The sequence below is a fragment of the Nematolebias whitei genome, chromosome 11, assembly GCF_014905685.2.
Source record: "Nematolebias whitei isolate Nwh7 chromosome 11, NemWhi1, whole genome shotgun sequence".
In the NCBI taxonomy this organism is placed as follows: domain Eukaryota; kingdom Metazoa; phylum Chordata; class Actinopteri; order Cyprinodontiformes; family Rivulidae; genus Nematolebias; species Nematolebias whitei.
Window position 1 is genome coordinate 21,110,648 of NC_056508.1, and position 17,526 is coordinate 21,128,173.

At 40.0% G+C, this 17,526-nt stretch overlaps 1 protein-coding gene across 1 annotated transcript in view; it reads right to left on the bottom strand.

Moving 5' to 3' along the window:
• Positions 1 to 4,718: 4,718 nt before the first annotated feature.
• The window catches only part of LOC119416663 (acid-sensing ion channel 1), an 81,714-nt gene continuing 68,906 nt past the window's right edge, over positions 4,719 to 17,526 (bottom strand). Inside the window, exons 3-10 of the mRNA XM_037683848.1 lie at positions 10,523 to 10,673; positions 10,272 to 10,399; positions 8,581 to 8,731; positions 8,442 to 8,498; positions 8,068 to 8,221; positions 5,096 to 5,187; positions 4,924 to 5,003; positions 4,719 to 4,838 (exon numbers count right to left, since the gene is read on the bottom strand). Of these exons, the coding sequence (XP_037539776.1) occupies positions 4,719 to 4,838; positions 4,924 to 5,003; positions 5,096 to 5,187; positions 8,068 to 8,221; positions 8,442 to 8,498; positions 8,581 to 8,731; positions 10,272 to 10,399; positions 10,523 to 10,673 (933 nt within the window). The remainder of the gene's footprint in view (positions 4,839 to 4,923; positions 5,004 to 5,095; positions 5,188 to 8,067; positions 8,222 to 8,441; positions 8,499 to 8,580; positions 8,732 to 10,271; positions 10,400 to 10,522; positions 10,674 to 17,526) is intronic.

Below are 17,526 nucleotides of genomic sequence, written 5' to 3' on the forward strand. Positions count from 1 at the left end.
AAGCTGGGATTTTTATTGGCCTGTCCTGGTGGGGGGAGACACCGGTCCGCCCATCTGAACGGAGGCCGAGTCTGGTCACTCATTCACGGGGCAAAGGTTAGCAGGTTCAAGGTAAGGGGAACAATTATTAAAAGCTGTTGTTATTCAATCTGTGATAAAGAGTCATTCAGATGAACTGTAATCACTTCCACATCTGTAAAATTGACCAAAGTTATATCCATTCTTCTGCTGTAGCGGCCATCTTGAATCAGGTTTATTTTGTATTTTGCTAACAGACAAGACTGACGCCAAATAGTTAATAAAAAAAATTAAACAAAGGTCTTCCACATGGAGTTAGTGTTCAGAAAATGTGACAGGGACGACTCTCAGCTACTACCACACTAAATTTTAGCTCAGTATCGTAAAAAGGACCAAGTGAAAGCTATTTATTGTTTTCATGGCCAGTTAGTGGCGGCAGCCATCTTGACTTCCAACATGAGTCAGATGTAGATGAAGGCTACATTTAATGATTCTTTTCTAAGAGCTTTGTTAAAATTCATGCAGCGCTTCATGATTTGGTAACAGATAAACACACGAGCAAAAACATTATCATCCGCCTTCACCAATCCACCAACAAACCACATTATCCTGTTTTTGGTGTGCTTGTATTTTCTAAAATTCAGGGGGGAAAAGGTGTTGGAGACAAACATTTTCCTGCATCCATGTCTTTGTAAAGCCCAAACAAAGCATTTTTTATACTTTTGTATCGTCCTCTTTAGTCCTCCACTTTGGTACATTTAATTAACAGTTCATTTTATTTCTCATTCCTCATTAAGATTGTATTTTTAAAAAATGGTTCAAACTTTCTTCTTGCTCCCTGCTTTGTATCAGTCTTATCAACAACTTATGCTTCTGTTCAGTGTCCTGAGATGACTTCTGTTGTGACTTGGCACTATATAAATAAACTGAATTGAATTGAACTTGTTTGGCTTGGAGAAAAGAGTTATTAGAGCATTATTAACTTCTCCCATCACATGCTGAGGTGACTTTAGGCAAGACAATGAACCCCACATTGTCCCCAATCTGCTAACTGGTGTGTGAGTTTGTGTGTGTGAATGGCTTGTGGTGTAACGTAATCATGTAATGCAGCCCATTTACCATCTGGGCACATAGCACCGTTCTCTTTTCTAAGGTATTAAATGTTGGAACAAAATTAATAAGAAGTTGCATAAATTTAAGTAATATAACTTTAAAAAAAACATAAACATATACAAAAGTATGTTAATTATAAAAAAATATGTTATAATCAATGGAAATGATCTTTAGGTTTCACAACTGAAAGACAATAAACTTGCAAAATATGGAGGCAGGCTGGAGCTTTTATTGTGCAAACTAAAACAGTCTAATGTTTCAACATGACCATGCCATCATCAGAGTTGTTATTTTCTTTCTGTTGCAGTTTTCATCAGTGATCTGTCCAGGCTGGACTTTACCTCTCACCCTTTACCTGCAGGGACAGTCCTCAGGCCCCACCACCACCCTGAACGAGCTCATCAGGTATAGAAAATGGATGGATACACACAAAATAGCTTAGAATAAAACATACTTTGAGGTGAGCAGCACAAGTTCATAATTTAAGGATTGAGAAAACATCATGGCTTTTGTGAAACATGCATGAGAGGTATGTGCTGAAGGTAAAACTTTGTCGTCTTTTGATGGCACAATGACATTCCTGACAGACATTTCTGGTCTAAAACTTCCCTGAAGCATCCGGGTGCTGAGAAATGACATTTTACTATTGGCACAGTGACTGCTCCCACACCAACAACTACACAATGGATCACTTTCTAGGTGTGTTAACAAAGTAGGAAAACACAGCAGCATTTGACTGAAAAAAGTCTGAATATTTTTAACAACTCTATTATAGAGCCAGCAAAGAGTTAACATGAGAAAAGACGATTAGACTTTGTGCGAGTTAGTTCGCTGTGGCAACCCCTGAAGAAGGGAGCAGCCGAAAGAAGAAGAAAATTTAACATGATAAAAGGACACACAGCCAAGCCCATCAAGATTCAGTGCGATCATAATGGGAGAAAATATTTTGTCCGAAGGCTCCAAACAAAAGAGGAGCCTGTTGTGTAAGAGCTGGCCAGCCAACAGGAGAGGCCACGCAGGAAGGAACTAAACTCAGCAGTCTGGTTTCTAACTGCAGCAACAAAGAGAAAATCCAGCTTACTTTGCTGACAAGTTCACCACAGAAACTCAGTCACATTTTAATAAACCAAAGTACTTCCTCTTTGAAGTAAAACAACAGTACTTCATATATTCATGCAGCTATATATGAACGAGTGTGTGTTTTCATTCATTTGTTGCATTGTTTCTAGTTCTACACTTTACCACCTGCAGTGGCAAAATCTAACACCGAACTGGCTTTTGTTGACTATTTTTCTGTTCTTGGTGTGCTGAAAGTGTTTTAGCGTATCTTCTTTAATTTGCATTTTGATGTTCTTGGAAAAACAAAGTTTGAAATTAAAAAAGAAAACAGCGTTTATTCTTAAAAACCAGAGAAAAAAGAGACAAAAAGTTTCATCAAGTTGGCACATAATCTTTAATAAAACAGTTGCTGCAAGTCTAATATACATTTATATATCAAACAAAGTAAAACTCTCAGTTCTCAAAGTAAATAGAAGCCATAAAAAAACTAGAAAGCAAGTCAAACCTGTGAGCCTGTACTGAGATGTAGCACAAAAATGACAAATTTCCATTTTTATTTCATGTACTGATGCTGTGGGGATTGTAGCAACATAGATAGGAAAAACAGACTTTCCAAATACTTTAGATAAATAAACTATTAAGTATATGTACAGAAATCTAAGCTGGAACATACGGCTAACCTACGGTAAATAAATCCAACACAGATAACATTTAGCTGACCAGACTGAGCCGAATACAGGAAGGATTACTATCCAGTCACTGCAGTATTTACAGTAAATTACATATGGTGCTTTGTTTGTGCTCGACATTAACCCAGCACAGCTACACATTCTCATTTCCTGCTGAGACCGACACGGAGCTCAGTCATTTAGATTTACCACCACAGAACATTTAGAACGATTTGACTTTTGTTAACAGGATAGAAACTCATGACCAGTCAGAGCTCACATGTTTACAGGCTAACAGAGGGCAGCATTCTCACATTTTCTCCCTCATCAGCATCAGATGACACTACAAAAAAAACCAAGCCTCAGTCACACAATGAGATCACAATATGAAGCAGACAGATGACACAAACCACCCTCGAATGTGCAGGAGACACCTGCAGAAGGTCCTCCCTACACCTCCATGTACCACAGGGACAGCAGGCAGGAACCGTGCAAACATGCAGAGCATGTGTAGTCTGGTTTTTAGAGTAAGTCCAGCTCAAATACACCTGATACGATGAAATGGAAATAACAGAATTTAACATAAAACCAAGTAAATTATTTTAATTTAATAGTTTGTTCATGATTTTAGTTTGTTATCTTTAGCTTTTATAATGTAGCTGATGCTTTTGGTGGGCCATCATGCAGAACGTTTCTGTGTAATGACAAATAGTTTGTTCGTTTTGGAAGACTTGGTCACATTTTGTGGCAGGTTTGTTTGTGCATCAATGTTGGAAGTCTATTTAAGAAAAAATCAAACCTGTTTTATTCAAACATCAACTGTCAACTAACATTTGACCTCTTGGGTTTCTTATTTTGTCTCATCAGTAGTTTTTTTTTTTTTTTACAGATTTACAACCTAATACACTAAATAAAACAAAATCTGCTTCACTAAAAAGTATGATAAAACAGTGCTGTCTTTTATTTTTGCTTTCACTTCTGTGTTTCTTTTCTGTTGGAGCACATTTCTTTATGCAAATGACTGAAGGAAATATCTGTATTCATTTATGGTGAAAACAGGTGAATTGTGATGTAAGTGAGGATAATAAGAGCTCCATAAGTGTGCGGCCGTACAAATCTGATCAAAACAGTCCATTTGTTTTTGTCCTTACTCATCAGACTCCAGGAATTTCTCACTACTGAACTTGTTTACAGAAAGTGTGAGTAAACCAGTGGTACCAGTAAGCTCCATTTAATTATAACTGAACACTGGTTCAGCATCTTTAAGTTCCAAAAACAGATTATTGAGAAGAACCTATGAGGACTCTGATCAGAACGTTTGCTGTGAAAACAACAACAAAGATATTCTGCTTCTGTACGTTCAAATAAAGATCTTATTGATGCTCAGTTTCTCTTGGCTCCTAAAGTCTTTATGATGCTGTCGCCCCGACAGATGAGGTAGAGCAGTGTGTCAACAGAACGCACCGAGACTAACAAGGGTCAAAGATGACAATGAGTGGATCTAAAAATGAAAAACTGGAGAAAAACAAGGTTTTTCGTTATGAAGGCTGATCAAAACAACAGACAACAAACACAACCCTAAAACTGATTCCTGAACACACACTTTATGAACGTTCATTTAGCTGAAGCCCCTTGCCATCGTGGTTTTATCAGATCGTTATGGAGTTGTTTGATCATCACATCATGTTGATCTCTGGTCTCTGGTGTCCTGCCGTCTGCATGGCTGTTCCTCTATCTTCAGTCTGTTTGGCGATCAGCCCACAAACCTTCAACCAGGCACAGTTCACACACACGTCTCCAGCTGCCGCAGCAGAGTGGACAGAAAGATGGAGAACCATTCCAGCTCAAGACTGCAGTGGATCAATGAAAGTTACTGACGTGACACTTGACGTCGTCTAAGCTCAGGACGGTTCCCTGGTTGTTGTTGTTGTTGTGTTTGTGCTTCTTGTTCGAGCAGCGACACAGTTTGTACTTCAGCACCTGAGAGGATCAAAAGAACAGAAAACAGTCTGAAATGATTGACTGCACAGTGAGCATCAGACCCATCAGGATTCTTCTTCCCCACCTCATAAATGTAGTCAAATATCTCCAGAATACTCAGGATGCTCGCCCCAATAAAAAGCCCCATCTGTCCACCAATATCACCTGGAATAACAGAATATGCCATCATTTATGATTCAGACAGCATAAGTACACAGAACAAAACATAAAACGTACAAAACCAAATGTGGCAGTACCTAAAAGTCCGGCCACTTCATAAGCTTTCTTCTGTTCAATAGTTTCATAGTTCAGAGCTTCAAAGAAGATGTCTAAAACCAGAATATTATCCCTGTCGAGACAAAAACAAAGATCTGATGATGCTAACTTTTAAAGAAAGTCTTGCTCTTCAAACGTCAAGAAGACCACAGACTGGTGTGAAGGGTGAGCGATTAGAATGGATCAATGCAAACATATGAAAACAGTGAAAAATGAAGATGAGGTTTGGGCTCATCATCAATATTATGAATTATTCCAATAAAACACAGTCGGAAATATGAGCTTGAGTCTGTTTTTTCAAGCTCAGAGATGACAACTTTTGATCAAGCTTCACTTGTAAACAGTCACAGCAAAAACAGGAGTGTTGATTCAACTCGCAGAGTTAAATTTGACACTTTTTCTGAGTTTATCTAATTCTCACAGATTCCGAGTTCAAAGTACACTTTGAAAAGTGTTAATATTTGAACTCTTTAATAGTGTTAAATATCTGACGCCCTTGGTGTTGTTTTATAACACCACTTAAAGTGCACTTTTAACTCAAAATAGTGTTATTCTCTGTCACTGTAAGTGTTAATTTTTTTTAATATACGTTGTTATTTTATGACATATTGAAGTGCTTTTAAAAGTAAAATTGTGTTATTTATTTTTTGTACTCTATTAATCCCCAAGGGGGAAATTAATTCTCTGTATTTTCCCCATTGCACATGTGAGTGCATGCGTGTGGGCTGGGGGCCTTGCTCGTGGGCCCAGGGTTGGGGCAGGTGGGGGTGGGTGTTGCACCTTTCCCACCCACATTTTGATGTTGCTGGTCTGGGAGTTGAACCAGAGTTGACCAGAGACTCTCTGACCACAGGCTCAGCCTCTCTAGCCTCTGAGCCACCACACCCCCTTTTGTAAGCGTTTATTTTGCAACATACATTGTGTTATTTTATGAAACATTAAAATGTATTTTCAACACTAAAATTGTGTTATTTCCTTTCACTAATGTGTTAACATTTATTGTTTTGTTTTACAAAACATTAAAAGTGCATTCTGTGTTTACTATCCTAACATGCAAGTCACCAAATCTGAACATTCTTGTAGTCACCTGCAAGGCTGCAGAAAGTTACACACACGCACGCACGCACGCACGCACGCACGCACGCACGCACGCACGCACGCACGCACGCACGCACGCACACTTTACAGTTACATCTGAAGTTCAAATGTGTTGACCAGCAACAGTGAGCAAGTTAAATAATAATAATAATAAAAAAGTTTTCTTTTTATTTGTTTTTTATTAAAAATAAACAACTTTCCAGCACTGTAGGAATTAGCACAATAATAAGATCAGTCACAATTTAAATATTTATTAACTTCACCTGAAGTGAATCTAACTCGGTCACAATGTTAACATTTAACTCGCTTGATTGACACCGCTCACAGAGCTTTTTGATCACCACAAGTGTTAAAACAACTCCCAAATCAACACCCATCAACTCAAAATTATTAACACAGAAAAACAACACTACAGATCTTGCTGCGTGCAGCCACAAGCGCATTAAAGGTAACGGTGTAAAGCTAAAGTCGCTGTTTTCACTCGGAGCGATGACACTTTGAGTGGTGCCAGAGCAGCTCCTGCACAAAATTCAAACCTTCCTCTACAGCTAACGTAATTTATGACAAGAACCAATTTATATGACATGTCAAAGCTGCTGCCAGTGGTTTATTAGGACTACTGCGTCTCTCACTCCCTGATCACACTTACAGACAGGCAGACAAACCGAGTAAAAATTAAGCCTCAGACTAACAGTCCCTGTGTAAAAACTGTATATTGTTATGAAATAATTCGTGATCTGTACATGTCAGAAGTGTCAAGTTGTCCCAAATGTCATTTTAATGCATCTGCAGCGTTTTATTGGAGGTATGACAAGTTAAAAAACTTATCTCTTCCAGTTCAAAACTGAGCTCAGATCTAACGGGAGCCAGAGACTCTGGATGTGCGCTCTCTGCTCCCTGAGGAGACTAGAGGGGAAAAAATCCTATCACTTTGAGAGGTGCACTGAGTGAAAGAAGACCGAAATGTCTTATTTTGATGTGTACAATGTAAAATAAGTGTAAATATAAGAGTTTGCAAAACATGTAAAGTCTGGAGAGACTAAAAGGTATATTGTATAACATCTTAACACTAAGTTAATATTCTGTGGTAAAGACTTCAGAAGTCATAAAACTGACTTTGAAGAAAATGTTAAAGATATCAAAATGTCAGTCCAGTCCTGTTAAGACCTGCTTAAACTTTGAAAGATGTTTTTATTGTGAAGTATGTCTGAGTTATAGAGTTTCAAAGATGGCTGGGGGTTCTCACTTGATTTTGCAAAATCCCTTTGTTGCCTATCAGGAAAATTTTAGATTATTTTTCCCCTCCAAATTTTGTACACACCGTACAATGCAAATGGTAAATGGTCTGTACTTATACAGCACCTTTCTATCTTATCAAGGTACTCAAAGCTCTTTACAACACAATCTGTGCCTCATTTACCCATTCATACAGCACTCTACTAGATCTATACAGAGAATAATCAGAGCTTTATCACATTCATTCACTGATGGGACACACATCAGAGGCAATGACGGGTTCAGTGTCTTGCCCAGGGACACTCCAGCATGTGACTGCTGGTGGATTCGAACCCCCAACTCTCCCATTGGAGGACGACTGCTCTAACGACTCAGCCACAGCTGCCCAATGTACTGCCATCATTTTTGTTTGAATGGGTTTTTTTGCATGGGATTTTCCAAAGTTGCATGGGTTGTATAGCAAATCAAAAATTTTTATAAAAAAAGGAAGATCACAGGCTGAATAGAAATAACCGTGCATGTTTGATAAAAGAATGGAAAGCATCAAATAAGCATTGATTGCTCTACTACAGTGTTTGCGTAAAAAAAGAACACAACAACATGTTTGGCTGATACTTACTTAATATACTGCTCCGACTTGTTGTATTTCTTTGCGAGGTATTTGGCGGAGGCCTTGCTGGGGATCTTGACAAAGGACAGCTCTTTGCTGTACCTCGTCATGTTGCACGGCGTCTCACACACGCAGAAATTATTGTCCTGTTCCACCAAAAAATCTAAAGAGAAGAAAAGACAGCGGAGCTCGACCTTTGGCTCAGTGCAGCTGTGAGGTACAGGATGTGAGCGCATTATTCATGCAGCAGAGACGTCAAGTCTGTTTGCAGGTTGAGTTTAGTCTGTGTGCATGAAATGAGTGTAATTCAACGTTGAAGTGATGACAAAACTGTGTATGTGCGTCGATTAAACATTCAGTCATGGCTGAAGCTTCTTTCTCACCGAGAGCTGGGTCAGCACATTCTTTGTACATCTCGGGGGTGCAGTAAGGTGCATCGCCTGCAGCAGAAGCAACACACACAAAACAAACGTCTCTTTTTTTTCTCTTTAACGTGCTTTCAGTCTGTGAGGGGTTTCCTACCGGGCATGTGCACCATGCGACAGTTGCAGTTGTCCACCAGGTAGCGTGTTTCACAGTCTATGCGACAGGCCGTGATGCTGTAAGTGTCGAAGAACTCTGAATCCATGGGCGTCACCTTACAGTCTCCCCACGGTGGGGGCAGATAGATCAGCTGCAGCGACGTGAACCAAAAGGCCGAGGTCAGAGGAATAAATCCAACAAGAACCAGAACAAAACGTTCATTTTCTGTCGAATGAAACTGGCTCAGATCAATTCCAGTTAAAGCGTAACTTTACACTGCTGGACATCATTGTTATCAGTGAAAATTAAACATTTTGGGAGATGAGGTTCATTTGATGAACAGATACAGAGAAATAATTTAAGAAGTTGTAAACAAAATCCAGCTTAATGTTTTTTTTTGTTGCAACAGAGAGGTGATGTAAACGCTTGTTATTTACAGACCTGTGATGAAGTCATAATTTTTGTGTGAATCACATTTTATAGAGTATATTAAAAAAATGTGCATTTTCAGATTCTATTGCTGGACAGTTCGATCAGCACATGCACAAATAAACCCAAGTTTGTTTGATTAAAAAAAATTGAAACATGCAGTAGATCAAACAGTCTTTTTGATATGAGTAAATAATATATTTTTTCTGTTTAACCCTCCGGCTGCTTTTGGGTCAACATGACCCACTAGGCCTCGGTTTGTAGGTCATTGTAGGTGTTCTAGAATTGCGCCGCTCAAGGTGGCAGCATGTTGGAGCAGCTCTGTTTCTTTCATTTTGAGATTTTGCTTTTGGAAACTTTAATTCCTCTTTTTTTTGGATGTAAAGCACATTTTTTGGATGATTGTTTCCTCTGGTATCAGATGCTGTGCAGCTGGAAGGATTATTACTGAAACTTTTTTAGTTTTGGACATTTGTTATGATGCGTAACCATGGCAACAAGGCTGTTTTCTACAACCAACAACAGCTGATTAACATCTCAAAAGCTCAAATAATATCTCAACTACAGCCCCAAATCTCAAGTGAGTTGAAAAGGATGTTCTGTGGATGCATGCTCATCTACCTGCCAGCTGTGCTTGAGTGCCTGACCACTGAGCTCCTGGAACTAGCAGGAAACATGGCTCGTGACAGCGGAAGGACAGGATCGTCCCTCAGCACCTACAGTTTGCTGTCCGCAGTGACGAGGAGCTCGGCAGGCTGCTGGGAGGAGTTGCCATCGCACTGGGAGGAGTTTTGCCCCGCATTCGGGCGGTCCTACAGCCCTAGAGGAACCGAGATGCCAGCCGAGTCTGGGTGGACGGATCAGACGGCATCTCCAGCCAGTTTCTTAGGATCTACTGTGGGATGAACCTTTACAAGAGATCCTTCCTGTTTACAACCATCAGTGTCTAAAACATCTCTTAATAAAATGAGGATAACGAGTTACAACAACAAATAATTTCCCTCTGGGATTAATAAAGTATTTTTGAATTGAATTGAATTGAATTATTTTGACTCAAGGGCAGCAGGAGGGTTAATCATGAGTTTATGGGACTGCAGCTCCTTTTAAGTACAAACAATTTCTCATTGAGGTTACAAAGATGTTTGAATATATCTTATTGTTTGGTGCGTCCAATAGAAACAGAACTGATGAACAGAACAATAAAAAAAAGTGTTAATTTTACTCCAGCAGAAGTATTGTTTCATAAATGTGACACATTGTACCCTCTGTTCCTGGCAGGAGACGAATGTCTGGAAGCCCGGTGACACGCCGAAGCCGAGCTGGTCGATGAAGGACGGCTCGTCTTGACTGTGGATCTGAACTTTGACCCCGGCTTCAAAAGAAGTCTCATCTGAAGGTGATGAGTGGGACATAAATGGTACGTGTTTCACTATTAAATGCTGACACTTTGAGTTCCGTCTTTCACTCTCTCAATCTGAGGGATTACCAAGCAGGTTTAGGATGCTGTTCTCACCTGTTTCTCCCCAGACTGGCAGATATTCATCCTGCTGAATGTCCAACATGAGCTCCAGTCCATTACCCATACCCCCCTTTGTCGTGATGAGTGGAGGGTGTCCATCGCTGCCTGCGTTGTAGGTGTAACACTTCCCATAGCGAGTGAAGACCTGAGAGACAAACAAGGTTAGACTTTAGATGAGTTACTGATGTTGTTCCACTGGGGGTCAGTGTTGCTCTCAGATTCTGACGTGTAAGGCTCTGTGTGTGTGTGTTTATATGTTTCAAATAACACGTGTGTGTACATGACAGCTATAGCATGAGTGAAAGGTGAGGCAACAAGGACTATGAGAGAAAATGGAGGTGAAGATTATAGAAGAGTTTCTTTCTGTGGTTGTGTTACACAGTCTTCAGTGAGGTGATGGAGACTGGCAGCCTGGTGATTTAACGTTACCTCGCATGCTCTTTATGGCACTTATAATGGACCTCATGTTACCATGGAGACCAAGCACCCCAGCCAGGAGGAACGCTGCCTTAATTTTCAAGGAAAGCCGAGGCACAGACATAAAATTGAGCCCCCGTGAAACAGCAACAACATGATGATAAAAACCTAACCGTATTAAGCTGTGCATTAGACTGCTGAGTGTTGTATGAGTCACATAAACCAGTGAGGAAGACCGCAGGAGAGCGGGCAGTGATGAAGAGTTGAGATGCAAAGTGGTGGGGACAAAGAAATAGAGTTTAGACACTAATGCTCAGAGCAAGCTTTCATTCAGCATTTTGGCACAGACGGACATATCTATGATTAGAAAGAACAAAGCAAACAAGTAATTGTTGGGAAGGGCTTCGGCTCATGCTGCAGGCAGTTTGAACATTTAGGCCATCTATCACGCAAAGTCAGCGAGGGGCTGCTGCTGGTTGCAGCTGACGCCAACATCAATCTGAGATGGAAAAAACATTCAACACTAAAAAAGACTAATGAAAGGCATAAATAATCCGTGTGTGTGCCCACATTAGATGTTTACTTTGTTTTTCCACGAGATTCAGAATAAAAGGAAGAGAAAGAAGAGACGATAAGGAGGAACTAATTACACCTGACTGACGTCAGGACTGGGAGTGATGCTGCAATGGCTATTCAATTCCTGAATTACCAGTACTAACCACATACATTTTACACGTTGCTCTACGTTTTTGATGAAAAAAGTTAGGATATATATTGCCAAATATTTATTTTATTGCTTTTTTGTGAACAATGTCATCGCCTTTATCTCCCTCCTGCTGGTCGAGGTTGTATCTCATAAAAACAATTTGGTTCAATATTGAATTAAGAAAAACGGATGCCTCCTGTATAAACCCCCAGCTGTAACAGCAGTGCCGGTATTTCTAATTTTAACCGTGTAAAATAATACAGACCGACAGGCACTAGGCTTTCTGGATTGGATTTCTAATTTGATTCAATGCAATAATTCTGCTTTAACACTCCAGATTAACAATATTAAATGGGGGAAACTTCTGGGAAGTAATTCTACTAAAATATTCAAATTAGTCACACTTTTAGAAGCCACATTTTGCTGCATTAAATAGGATCACATGAGCTCCCGAGTTAGAAGCGGTTGCATCAATGAACTAAAACCAACAAAATTAGTGCACAGGGTGAACATCCCAATGAGATTATTGGAACAGCCTGTTCTGATCACAGCTGACAGCGAGATATGATAAATGATCCGATAGGTCCACTGATGAATGCAGGCGGTGACTTGAATGGCCCCGTAAGTGTAAATAAGTAAAAAAAACGAGAATAAATCACTAAAAAACATTTTAAATTCTATACTGAACAAAACAACACACCACAAGCCAAGTACTGTAATTAAGTATATCACATTATTTATTAGTGGGAACTAGTTTGTAGGGCAAATTATTTTTTTAAGGAAGGGCTGTGCTCTACCTGCCCTTATGGCTTCACCTCATGATGGACCTGGGCGTTTGTTTGCAATCTTCCAAACCAGCACAGCAGCAGCATCACCCGCCTCGCACAAAGTTTAGTGATTCTTTTAACATTTTGAAGATCTGCAGCCTCTGAAAATCTAACCTCAGATCAAGCAGCTGCTTAAGTCTGTGACTACAATCATAAAATATTATATTAACGCACAGGTTCCCAAGTTTCCATCCAGAACATTGCAATCCTAACGATTTATAAGATAAAATACACTTTAGAGTCCCAAAAGGACCATTTTGCTTCTCATCAGAGGAGCCTTCTCAATTCAAAACGGTCATTTTGTGAGCTGTTGAACTCATGTGCAAATCACTCCTGCCCTCCTTAGGGTCATTACAGCCCTTGTGAACCTGGTATCATGGTCTTGCACCAAGAATTTTTTTTTTCATTTACCCTTTATTTATCCAGGTAGTCTCATTGAGCCACGAGAACTCATTTTCAAGAGAGACCTGTTTAGGGAGCAGATGGGGGTTAAGGGCCTTGCTCATGGGCCCAGGGTGGGGCGAATGAGGGTGGGGACACGTGTGGGTGCTTCACCTACCCCACCCACATTTTTGATGTTGTCGGTACCGGGGCGTGAACCGGCGATCTTCTGATCACAGGCCCACCTTCTCTAACCTCTGTGCCACCACTCCCCCTAATAAATTAATTATTATAAGAAATAAATTAACAACGTTACTTTAGTCCAACTCTATCCATCCATCCATTCATCCATTCATCCATTATCTTTACCCGCTTCTTCCTTTTTGGGTCTCTGGGGTCACTGGTGCCCATATCCAGCCATCACTGTGTGAGCGGCGTGGTACACCCTGGACAGGTCTCCAGTCCATCACAGGGACACACAGAGACAAACGAGACAAACAATCATTCACTCTCTCACTCACACCTAGGGACAATTTAGAGCTATCAATCAGCCTAAGATGCATGTTTTTGGTCTGTTTTACCCAATATTTTATAAAATTATTTCACTTTTCGACATTACTGTTATAATTTGTTGCGACTGTAATAAAAATGGTATTATGCTAATTTTAAAATATAGAAAATGGGGGATACTATCTCCTTTTTATGCTGCCCTCCACAGCACAATATTCAAAATAAATACAGCCTCTTCCACTTTAAAGGTCTTTATTATGACACTGTGGTCCTGCCTTGTGGACGAATCAGCTATAATTATTCTTTCAGTAAGTGAGACAGATCTAATGGAAACTTGAAAAAGAAAATTTAATTAGTAGGTCGCCTCTAAAGGAGTTTTCTTGTGTTTATGAACTAAAACAACTTAAAGTGAGGAATACAAATAAGTTCCCTCAAGAGCTTTTATTTATCAGCTGAAAGTTAGTCATAAGTCACAAACTTTCCTTTTAAAAACCTGAGAGCTCTTCCAGATTAATTATAGCTCTAATATGAAATTCATTGTTGTGACACTTGACCCAAAGTTGCAGCCAAACACTGATAGCGGATCGCTACAGAAACCGTAGTCAATGTGCTACATAAACAATAAATATTTCAACAAAATCTTTTTTTTTTTGGTAAATATTTTCCCAATCATATTTCAAACCATAGACACAGGAGAGAAAACAAATATCAGACAAAGGAAATGTGTTACAGAAATGTTATTTTCTTACTCTTCTGAGCTGTGCTAGCCCCAGGGAGATGGTAAACACAAAACACGGGATTATCAGTGTCAACAGAAGTGACCCTGGGGGGGCTTGTAGGCACAAAAACATCAGAGCAGTCCTGCCAATAAAGGTCTGTCTGTCAGTCTGGGTTAAAGCAGTGGATTGACTGACAGAACGACTCTGCTATCCACTGGGTCAGGCCACCATCTCTAAAAATCATCCAGTAAACACTGTGCTACCCGTTCCATTTTCCGATCCTCTCTGACCTGCTGATCTGGCACTCACTACAGTCATTTGCACTTATTGATCAGAGGGCCTTGACAGATGGCTGAACATCTGTCACGAAGAAAGACTCTGCCCTCGCTCCACAAATGAAAGGATGTATGTTTGAGATCATCCAGTGGCTGCTCTTCATAAATAAGTAAATCACTGCCCAAATGTTAAATCATGTATGTGAGGTGCATGATGTTCCCCAGCAGCATGATTGATTCACAGATGGGGGGTGAGGTCAAGGTAACAGTTTTTCTCAGCTGTTTGTTCCACAAGTTGACGTTGTGACCGAGGTGATGAGAACCACACGGCACATACATTGCAGCTGGCTGTTATGGTGGATAGATACATTATTGAAATTATATAAGAAAAAGGTTTTAAAACACTATACCATACCATACTCCTTTATTTAAAAAGTGCTTACGAACAACAACAAGGCCCACCAAAGTTTTGCACAATAAAACAAGCAAGCAGAGGACACAGGATAAAATACATAAATCAACAAAGGTAAAAAAAATAAATAAAACTGAACAACTAGATAAATAAAATAACATAAGGTTAAAATTATCTCACACTGGGTAGAAGGCCAGAGAATATACATGTGTTTTTAAAGGAGACTTAAAAACAGAGAGAGGAAGCCTGCCTGACATGTTGTGGCAAATCAGTCCACAGTTTTGGACCAAACACATTTTACATGGAAGACAAAGTGAAATTCTGTTACATTTAAATCTTATTTTTGGAAGTTGAAACAACAACTCAATCTTTTCGTCTGGTAATTTATCACCTCCTACAATTTAAACAGACTTTAATATTCCCCGCGCTGTGATCAATAAAGCTGTCGCTCACACTGAATTTCCAAGTGCGCTGAAAAGCACTCACCAAAGCTCAGCAGTAACAAATCATTATGCACATAATTATGCACATCTGTTTTTATAAGCACATCAAAGTTTGAGGGAATCTTGAAACGACAAATTCATGCACTTTGCCATCCATTTATTAGTCTTACTACATACAGCCTTGCAGCCTGTGACCGGCTGAAGGGTGTCTCAGCAGGTTACGTTCGATCCATTAGTGCTCTCTTGTTTAACGGGGATGATTTTAAAGACTGAAAGCTGTCTTTGTAAAGTGCAATCACTTTCACTGTTATTAGGCTGCGTGTTTAAACAGCCACCATCGGGAAAAGAGGTGTCAACTGTGACCAACACACACACACACACCACACACACATGCACCCCCCCCACCCACACACACATCTAAACAAAAAATAACTTATAAAAATCTAAATATAACAAAACAATGCTGCTGCATATACATTTTGAGGACAGTGATTTAAACACATTTCATCTGAGCCTGAAAAACTGGAAAATGCTATACTTTACTGCTTCCCGTTACACAGCAATAAACATGAAAGAAGCAAAGTAAATCATGTGAATAAATGGAACAGTCTATTCAACTAAACTGCTCAGGAGGCCACAGTTTCTGAAAGCAGCAGCTCAGGGGCCGGACGTCCAGCAATTAAAGTCGTCATATAAATACAGTGGTCCCTCGCTACTTCGCGATTCGTTTATCACAGACTTGCTCTATCGCGGTTTTTCAAAATAAGACTGGACATACACAGTTGGCTGATTGATGGATGAACCACATGAATGGCATGCAATTTTTATTTCAATAATTAATTAATATTTTTTTTTATAAATTATTTTACATTATTCAGCACCTGCTCCATGTTCAGCCCAGAGCTGCAGAAAAAGCTTCCTCCTGCACCTTTGTACAGCCCTTACTGCAGGATGAACTTACTGCTGCAGCTGATCAGCTGATCTGCGTGCAGAGCTGAGAAGTGGGCGTGGCCAAGAGCGCATGCAAGCAGCAAAGAGCAGAGGAGGAAGAGAGCTGAAATCATGACATTCTGTGTTCTTTTAGAGTGTTTACAGTTTAGAAACATTGTTTAGAATATTGCAAGAGTGTGGGAAGGGTTTAAAACACCTTTATATATATATATATATATATATATATATATACACTAAAATAAACTACTACTTATTACTTGTAGTACTATTCCTACTTGGTGGTTTTTCAGTTATTGCGGGGCTTCAGGGTACGGCTCCCCCGCGATAAAAGAGGGACTACTGTAAACCAAATTTTACAATGACCAGTTGCCTTTTCATTGCATTGAATCATAAATGCAATGAACAGAACCCAAAACCAAAAAAAAGGAAAAAGTTTTTTGTTTCTTAATGAACTCATTGGATGTGGTGCAGTTGGTAGAGCTGCTGCCTCTCATTGAGCAGGCTGTCTCAGTTCAAATCCCGGTCCCTGGGCCTTTCTGGGTGGAGTTTGCAAGCTCTCTCCATGCAGTGTTCCTAGGTGTACGATAATTATCGTATTTGTACGACAATTTTGCCCTCTGTACGATGTACGATCAATAATCCCAAAAAAGGCCATATATACGATAATTTGACAATTCTGTGAATGTGTGGTTGTAATCAGTTGTCATCAGCCTGTCACAACTGTCTGTCGGAGTTTTTTTGTGAACCCTGAAGGCATCTGTGTCTGCAAACAGTTGTATGATTGGCTGGAAATTCCAGCCAATCGTGCTTTTCTAAATGTTACCTACGAGTGACGTGTTTGCGTTTGCCTCAGAACAATGGCCATGATTGGCTGAATAGTCCGCTGCGCCCGCCCCATGAGTGAGGAAAAGAAAAAAAGAGAAGAAGAAGAAGCAGAGCCGGTCTGGAAGCTGACCCATCACTACTATAGTGTATCAATAGATTTGTTATTTTGGTTATGACGGGTGTACGATAATTTCCTTCAAAATACGATAATTTTATGTCTCTAGTACGATAATCCTACATTTTTCACCTGGCAACACTGTCTCCATGCATGTGTGGGTTTTCTCCAGGTTCTCCAGATTCCTCACCAGTGTTTCCCCTAGTTAGCTTGCCATGGTGGGGTACTCATCTCATCCATGATTTTTGCTGATGGGGGGACGGAGACATGTCTGAGCGCAGCTTGTACTAACAGTTTTTGAGCCGGGGCGGGGGGCATTCAACATGAGGGAAGAGGCAATATGAGTGCTGCCTTGGGCTTTTTAGCTAGAGAGCCTGTATTTTGTGCCTCTACCTTAGTGATATGTCTGTGCCGGGT